Source organism: Neophocaena asiaeorientalis, unplaced genomic scaffold, assembly GCF_003031525.2.
Source record: "Neophocaena asiaeorientalis asiaeorientalis breed wild unplaced genomic scaffold, Neophocaena_asiaeorientalis_V1.1 scaffold469, whole genome shotgun sequence".
NCBI lineage: Eukaryota > Metazoa > Chordata > Mammalia > Artiodactyla > Phocoenidae > Neophocaena > Neophocaena asiaeorientalis.
Window position 1 is genome coordinate 2,293,042 of NW_020172691.1, and position 8,433 is coordinate 2,301,474.

Consider the following 8,433-nt stretch of genomic DNA (forward strand, 5'->3'; position numbering starts at 1 on the left):
TTGTGGCACACGGGTTTAGTTGCTCCGCGGCATGTGGGATCTTCCCAGACCAGGGCTCGAACCCGTGTCCCCTGCATTGCCAGGCAGATTCTTAACCACTGTGCCACCAGGGAAGTCCACGTGTGCTATTTCTGACCTGCCTTTATGAACGCGGGCACATCTGTGATCTAAGACAGTAGGGGGGATTCTCTGTGACTTTTGCCTTGGACATTGTCCCCTCAACAATCAGGGCTGTTGATGGATTCCCCCTATACTAGGGCAGGACCTGCCTCTTTCCCGGGAGGGCACTGGGTGCCCCATACTCAGTGAGGACACTTCCTCTGGACGTCAGGCGCGGAGGCGCTGCCGCTTTCTCCCTCATACACGAGCCTGCTTGTCCAGGAGCACCGTTGGGGCCCCAAGCGTCACAGCTGGCCCTGTAGCCGCTAAGTGGGTGTCTGCACATCTTCCAGCCCAGGTACGGACAGCCCGTCACCTCCAAGGGACAGTGTGACTGACGTAGGGTCCACCTGCCCCTCCAGGTGGAGGAAGTGCCCGTTGCCACCCAGCCTTGCAGTCCCCATCTGTCCTGACTCAGGGCTGGTCACACCCCTGGCGTCGCCAGAGGGACAGCGGCCAATGTGACACAAGCATCACCCTAATGCTGGTGCTTTGGAACCTGCCTCTCCTGCTGTGCCCCGGGGCTCCTGTGAGCACCTTGGGGATGAGCCCGCCAGTCTGACCGAGATCCGGCCGTGGCGCCCTGTCCAGGGCGGCCAGATTCAGCCAATACAAACCCAGGACGTCCACTTACATTTGACCTTCAAAGAGACAATGAGTGATTTTTATTTAGCGTAAATATGTCCCAAATATTGCACGGGGTATACTTATACTGGAAAAGTCATTCATCATTGGCCTGATTTTCAAATGGAACTGGGTGTCTGAATGTTATCTCCCATCCCTCCCCCTGCCACCCTGGCCGATGGACGTGTGGGTGAGCGTTCCCTCAGACCAGGCAGCACCTCCATAGCTGACCACAGGATCATGAGCTCGTAGCAGCTGCTGTTGGAGCACTGAGGGCTGGGATGGTTGTCACACAGCAGAAGTTGACGGATACACACAGGGAGTGAGCCCCAGAGCCCGGAGGGGCAGCCCGGCTCCTGGACCCTGATCCCCACATGGTCCCGCAGGAGTTAATTAAATAAGAGCGATGCTGCCAGAGAAGGTGAAAAACGCTGAGAGCGAGCGAGGGTTCTGGCTTTTCAGTTGGAAGCTCGGCTTGTGTTTCAGCCTTTCTAATGGCCTTCGAGAAAACTCCCTCCCTCCCCGGATCATATACCCCAAGCTGGGAGGAAACCAGGAAAGACTGAGTGGCCACGGGACCCGCAGACCCAGGCTTTGTCCCCACTTCGGCCCCCATCCAGACAGAACCGCCCCCCACCTCCCTTGGGAATTGCGCTAAGACTTCATTTAAACCTCTCGCCCGGAGCCTTGTGGGACGGCAGCCTGGCAGGTGGATAGAATTCTCTCTTCGTTCCTTAAGGGCAGAGGCCGGTGAGAAGAATTAAATGAAAAGGGAATCATCAAAACAAGACCTTCCCACCAGCCTCATCGAATCAAGAACTTCAAGGACGCTGCACTTTTCAGGACACTCCTCATCTTTTTAAGCCAGTAAGTGGATCGTTCCTGGATTGTTCCCAAGGGGCTTCTGAGGTCTTCAAGCGAGAGAATACCTTTCTCTCTCTCTTTTCAAAAACTTGAAATACACAGAACATAAAATTCACCATCTTAACCATTTTTAAGCACACAGCTCAGTGGCATTAAGCACACTCACACTGTTGGACAACCATCCCCACCATCGTCTCCAGAACTTTCTCATCTTCCCAAACTGAAGCTCTGTCCCCATGAAACCCTGACTCCCCACCCCTCCCCCGGCCCCTGGCCCCCACCATCTACTTCCTGTCTCTGTGGATCTGACTCCCCCAGGGCCATCAGCAGAATAACGGCCCCATGACGTCCCCGTCCTGGTCCCGGGAACTGCAGACGTGTCATGGGGCAGAGGAGACTTTGCAGGTGGGATTGAGTTAAGACCCCTGAGACGGGGATGACCCTGGATTCCCCGGGGGGCCTAGCGTCATCCCAGGGTCCTTATAAGAGGGAGGCAGGATGGTCAGAGGCAGAGAGAGACGGGAGATGCTGCACTGCTGGCTGTGAGGATGGAGGACAGGGCCGCGAGCCAGGGAGGCGGCGCCTCTGGAAGCTGGAAAAGGCGGGAACCGATGCTCCCCTGGAGGCTCCGGAAGGACCAGCCCTGCCCACGCCTGGATTTAGCCCCGTGAGACCCGAGTCGGACTCCTGACCTCCAGGACTGTCAGAGAACCAATCTGTGCTGGTTTAAGCCCCCTGTTCACGATGACTTGTTCCAGTCACCCCAGGAGACTCACATCCTCAGAGCAGGGGGACCGGGGGGACCGACCCATGGACACCAGGGTGAGGATGTGCTGGGACATGGGGGAGGACCTGGCGAGACTCAGGCAGGTTGTATCTAAAGCCCCAAAATGCTTTCCTGAAGGGCAGGGGCCCACATTAAGTTCCTGGGGCTGGAACCCCAGAGAAGAGCTGACCTTGGCCACCGAGGGGCATGCCACCAGGCCCAGGTGCTCCCCCTGAGGACAGATGCCCTCCTTCCTCAGATAGCCTGTTCTGCCCGAAGCAGCCCCCCTCGACTTCAGCTACCCCTGCCCCGGGCACCCTTGGAGACCCGCAGCCTCAGCTATTTCAGGCCACAGAGCCTCCCTGGCCCGCGTGGGCCGCTTTCAAGATGCAGCTCTTAGAATAGCTGTAGCTGTTTTCCCTGCGGCGACTGCAGGGGAAGGAGTTTTAAGGAGGAGAGGGGCCGGGGGCAGCAGGAGGGGACAGGCCCTGCCGGCTGGGTGCCACCAGTTGCTCCTAGCCTCTGGAGGCCCAGGCTGGTGGGAGGAGGGGGCTGCCATCGGGGTCATTCTGGGGTCAAGGCCAGGGGTCCCATCACCATCCCCACGGGTGGGGGCGGGAAACAGAGGCAGGGCAGGTGGAGGGGCCCCTTGGCCACACGGAGGGGCAGCAGAGCCAGGTTTGAGTCCGCTGCCCATGGCCTTGCCTTGCCCACAATGATCTTCTCTGCGGGGGTTGTGCCCCTGGTACACACGCGGAGCCTAACTAAAGACCCCTCCAACTTCCCCTGAAGCCAGAAGGGCTGGTGACTCAGCAAGCGCTTAATAAGTGCTCCGAGCATGACTGATGGGGCCACGTGGGAGAACTGAGACGGTCACTTGCTCACTGAACGAGCACTGCTTGAGCACCTTCTGTATACTACACTCAGGGATGTGGGGGACAGCCTGGGTGGGGCAGGGGCAGAGGCAGGAAGCAGCAGCCCTGGGGGCAGTGACGTCACCCGGAGAAGTGAAGCAGGCAGAGGGGGAGGGAGAGGTCCAGGGTGGCCGACCACACCAGGCGGGGGACGGCCCCGCAGCTGCTTTATTTCATGGGGGGACAGAAGGACCCCCTTCAGACCCCAAGTCGAGCCCTTTTCTCTGCCCGGGGCTGGCCCTCAGACTGGAGGTTTCCCGGGGCTGGAGCAGGGCAGGTCTCCCCTGTTAGATTGGGATGTCCCAGAGGAAGGAGCTGAGCGTCTCCCCTCTCAGACTAGCGGGAACAATTACATCTGGAGGTGGGGGATTTGGTCTCCTTCTTCCCTGGACCCAAGAGCGTTTGGCAACATCATAGGGGCAGAAGGAGTCATCCCCAGCTTTTGACCCAGAAAGCACAACGATTTCTGCAGGAAAAGAAAAGTGGAAAAGAAAAACCTCAAGCCCAAAAGTGCATCCACCCTTGGGCTTGGCAGCATGAGATTTGAGGTTCTTGGATCTGGATTTAAAGAGGAACCTATGTCCTAAGGCGGGGGCTCAGGACGGTCCGCAGTTCCCAGGGCCCAGGGCCCAGGGCAGGGCAGGGCAGGGGGTGGGCGCCCGGCCCCAGGCTCAATCCTCATCCTCGCTGGCATAGATCCCGGCTTCCCAGCGCTCCGCCATGGCGTTCTTGTGGCGGGTTACTCGTGTGGCCTCCAAGACCTGCAAGAGGAGGCACGAAGTCCCCATCGGGGTCCTAACGCCCCCAAAACAGCTCCCCACGCTGCTAACCCATAGGAGAGGCCTAGAGCAGGGGTAAAGCAGGACCATCCCCTCCTCTGTTCCAGACCCTCTACTCTTAGTAATAGTGCCAAGGAATGTGTTAACTCAGGCTGAGCTCCACAGTAGGGAAATGCCCGGGTCTGGCATTTTGGACTCAGCTCAAAGAGGGTCACAAATGTATTCCACAAATCCACTGAGGTAGCTGGCCTTCTACGCATCTCAGATGAAATGCCTCCCTCAAAGAAAATGCCCCCCTGTCTTGGGCCAAGTCAGCCCCAAAACCATCTGGTAAAGAGGCGGCACATGGAACCTCTTTCCACAATCTATGCTCATGACAGGCATCAAAAGCAGGTCACAGAAAAATCCACCTCAGGCAGACACTATCAATCAAGACGATATCCAGGGAAGTCCCCACACCCAGGAGAAAGGCTTCTGAGGGCCCTGATGCAATAGGGCAGGGGGCACAGATGTGGGAGGGAAAGGCTCAGGTCCTCGCCCCCAGGAGCACACTCACCTCCGAGTTGACTTGGTCAGTGGGGTTGATGCCGGCATACTACAGGAAAGGAACCTATGTCAGCCCCCAGGGCCCTCTAGCCCTGCCCACCCCAGAGCCCCCCTGGACTCAATGCACAGCCCCCTCAGTCACCACTTGGGGCAGAAGGGAAGGTCTTCCCTGCCCACCGTGGTCCCCCCAATCACCCCAAACTCAAAGCCATCCACCATGCTGCTCTCCTCAGTGAAGCCTCGGTCCATCATTTGCAACTGTTTTCTCTTTGTAAACGTCATCGTAATAAAGACAGTTGACATTTATGGAGCTCCTGCCGTGGCCAGGCCCTACTCTAAGGTTGGAAGGGCGCTGTTCTTATTATCATGCTCACTTTACAGAGGAGGAGACTGAGGGTCAGAGAGGAGTAGGGTCTTACCCATCACACCGCTGGCAAGCTGCAGGGCTGGGACTTGAACCCAGGCCCCTGGGCTCCACTCTGCCCCAAACCTCTGGGCCAATCTCTGAGCACCAGATTGGCGAGGCTGGAGTTGGTGTTATTCTCCATGGTGTCAACAATACCCACCCGGGGAGGAGAGGGCCTCATGGTTATGAATGTGGGGTTTGGAGTCAGGCCTGGGTTCAAGTCCTGGCTTGGGAGCTCAGACTGCATGACCCTGGGCATAGGCGACTACAGCTTTCTCTATAGAATGGGCCACAGAACATCCCTCCAGGGTGTTAAAAGCACAGCGCGTGCAGAGCTCTGAGACATCCCTCATGAGGTGTGGATAATAATCAGAAATAACAGTGATGGTAATAAACACATGAAAATAATATGGGTGATTTTGATAGATTGCCACTGGAGGCAATCTATCCTCCTCCAAGCAGAGCTGCCTCTCAGCCTTTGGCTCAGGGGGACAACCTCATGGTGGGGACCCTGCTTATGTGGCCCAGACATGAAGAGAGGCCCAGTTTACCCATCGTGCACCACACGTGTGGGGGACACAGGCGCACAGTCACGGGCAGGGCAGTGAGGGAGGCAGGTGTCAAACCCGGCTCACGCTTGAGCCTTGCCTGACCTTCCCTGGCCCTAATGGGGAGTGTCAGACCTTGTCCAGGCCTCCGAGTACGTGGCAGGGCTCGAGACTCACCCACTGCTCATTCTTCTTTCTCTGCCTGGGAGCTTCCTCAGCTGGGGCCTCTGCCGTCCACACCAGGCCGGAGCGCAGGTGGATGGGGGTGAAAAAGTGTGACTCAGACACCGAGTAGCTGCCCGTGATGCCTGGGGTAGGGGAGGAAAGAAAGGGCATCAGGGAGGATCCCAGGGTCTCCTGAGGGCAGAAAATTCGTCAGACCCCAGCCCAAGGGACACAGAGTCTGGCTAAGAGGCTGGACCAGTTAAGGAGATGGGTGAATGGACAGACAGAGCAGACAGCGGGTTGCAAAAACTGATAGAGTGGCCAACATAGCCAGTTAGGAGAAACTGGATCCACAGATGAGCCGACCACACAAGGAGAAAAACATTAAAAGTCACACGGGGGGTATTTTGCCTTGACAGAAAAGGAGCAATTGACCAAGAGGCTAGGACATCTGCAAACCTTTATGCACCTAACAACAAAGTGTCCAAATGCATAAAGAAAGAGCCCAAGGCAAAGTTATTTCTCCAAAAGCCACTGCTTAAGCAGACAGACCAGCCAACCGGGGTAGTAGACGAAGTCCCCCAGATGCTCCCCAACCCCCAGCCTCTCCTGGCACCCTCACACTCCTCATGCCACCCTCCCCTGCTCCAACTTTTGAGACTCTGAGCAAGCAGCCCTTCCCAGGACCCTGCCTCACCAGATGCGCTGGAGGAGCTCCTGGAATCTTGGTCACAGCACTCGTCAGGAGGCGGGGAGAAGACCTCAGGGTACAGAGCGCTCCGCCGCTCGTCAGCCACCTCCCGCTCCCGCCGCAGGACACTCTCCACCTCCCTCTCCAGCAGCTCTGATGACTGGGACTTCTGTAGCCTCAGCGCCGGGGCCCCAGCCACCTCCCAGCCCCAAACTCGGGGGGCCTCAGCTTTCTCAGGTTCATCCGGGACCCCGAACCTCAGGGGACGCAGGCGGAAGTACTCCCATCGCACGACACCCCTGTTGGCACACAGGGGTCCCCGGGGAGGCTCCTGCTTTGTGCTTGCAGGCTTTGCAGAGGATCCCGAGGGATGCCTCTGAGACCCTGTGGCCTTTGGAGAGCCCACAGGCCTGGCCTCATCGGCAGAGAGACCGCTGGGCTTGCGGTAGGTGTGGAAGGCTGGGGATTCTCCCGGGGGCGTCCGGGGGCTCAGGTATGGCTGGTAGGCATCAGGTGGGATGCGGTTCACCTTCCTCACCTCTGGTGTGGGGCTGGCTGCGCTGGCATCTGGGGTCGGGCTGAGGATGGAGTCTGAGCTGTGGACTCTCCTGAGAATGGGCTGAGGGCCTTCGGAGAACCAGTCGCATGTGGACGCCCGGCCCACCTGCAGGCCCTCGCGCCGGTGGTCCTCCTCGCGCTGCGACCCCTGAGCAATGTCCCGCTGCACGTAGAGCGACAGGCGCCCCCTGTGCGGCCGCGGGGCCGCGGCCAGGCTCGCCTTGCTCAGCAGCGGCCTGGCCGGGATCTCCAGCAGCTCCTGCTGGCTGGCCGCCCGTTGCAGCCCCCGCTGCTCCCGGAGGTCTGCCTCCCGCTTCTGGGCCAGCCGGATCTCCCGCTCAATGGGCGTCTCCTTGGCGGGTTCCGGGGACCCCTCTTGGGACCAGGAGCCAGGGTCATCCGAGGCTCGGGCAGCAGACCTGGCGGGCAAACCGTGGACCCTCTTCTCGTCCGTGACCACCTCCTTCTCCTGAGGCTTGACTGGGACGACATACCCATTGACCAGGGGTGGCCCGTTCAGGGCCTTGGAGGCCTGGCTGGCCCCAGGTGGTGGGATCCGAGGAACCCCCGCACGGGCGTGGGCCACCCCGCGTGGAGCGCTCCCCTGCTCCAGGCTCAGGAACTGCCGCCTGGCTGCCAGGAAGTCGATCTGCTCTGTGTCAATCATGCTCTCCTCCAGGGGCGTGGACTGCGGGCGGCCGGGGCTCCTGGGCTCCCCGTGGTCAGGGGTGCCATGGAGCATGGCCACCGTGCCGCTCTTCCTGACCACCTGGTCCTGAATGACCACCCGGCGTTCCCACTCCAGGTCACGTGGCCGCCAGGGCGGGGTGTCCCCAGCCTCCAGGTGGTAGGCCTTCACCTCCATCTCATTGTCCTCCGGGCAGGGCAGCTGTGGGGCCAGCCGGCCGGGGAAGACACGCAGGCTGAGGGATGTCCCCGTCTGCACCATTTCCAGAGAGGCCTCGTGGTCAGCAGGCCATGCCACTAGCTCATCCTCGCCCCAGCCTCTGGCCACGGACCTCACGTCCACCAGCTCAAACGAGTAGCTGGTGTCGTCTTTGAAGGCGATGCCGGCCACACGGGGTGAGTGGGGGATGCTGAAGATGGGGTATCTGGTCACCCGGTCCATGTTCTTGGGGTCTCTGCCCACCAGAGGATCCCAGGGTGGAGAAGATCTGGGCTCACTGAGGGAAGAGAAAGACATGTCAGTCACCAGGTCAGAGCACCTGGGGGGAGGTGCAATCCCACTCCCTTCAAGGGCAAAGTCCTGGTCAAGTGGTCTCTGTGACTGGCCCAGGGAAGGGTAGGTGACCCAGCCCTGCCAATCAGAACACTCCACCCTTTGGCCTCTGCGATTGCTTCAGGGATGGACATGTGACGCAACCTGGCCAATGACATGAAATCCTGGGACTT

At 59.4% G+C, this 8,433-nt stretch overlaps 1 protein-coding gene across 1 annotated transcript; it reads right to left on the reverse strand.

Annotated features, from left to right (window-relative positions):
• Positions 1 to 3,998: 3,998 nt before the first annotated feature.
• MISP (mitotic spindle positioning) lies at positions 3,999 to 8,224 on the reverse strand. The gene is made up of 4 exons (XM_024739948.1): positions 6,469 to 8,224; positions 5,784 to 5,914; positions 4,663 to 4,701; positions 3,999 to 4,088 (listed from the first exon to the last, which is right to left on the reverse strand). Exons 1-4 carry the CDS (start codon positions 8,222 to 8,224, stop codon positions 3,999 to 4,001), a joined length of 2,016 nt encoding a protein of 671 aa, XP_024595716.1.
• Positions 8,225 to 8,433: the final 209 nt, after the last annotated feature.

Excerpts from the sequence above, each read along its gene's own strand:
- MISP (XM_024739948.1), bottom strand. The coding sequence starts at position 8,224 with ATGTCTTTCTCTTCCCTCAGTGAGCCCAGATCTTCTCCACCCTGGGAT. Across the intron at positions 5,915-6,468 it reads GAGCTCCTCCAGCGCATCTG|GCATCACGGGCAGCTACTCG; the intron begins GTGAGGCAGGGT and ends CCCCTACCCCAG. Across the intron at positions 4,089-4,662 it reads CTGACCAAGTCAACTCGGAG|GTCTTGGAGGCCACACGAGT; the intron begins GTGAGTGTGCTC and ends CTCCTCTTGCAG.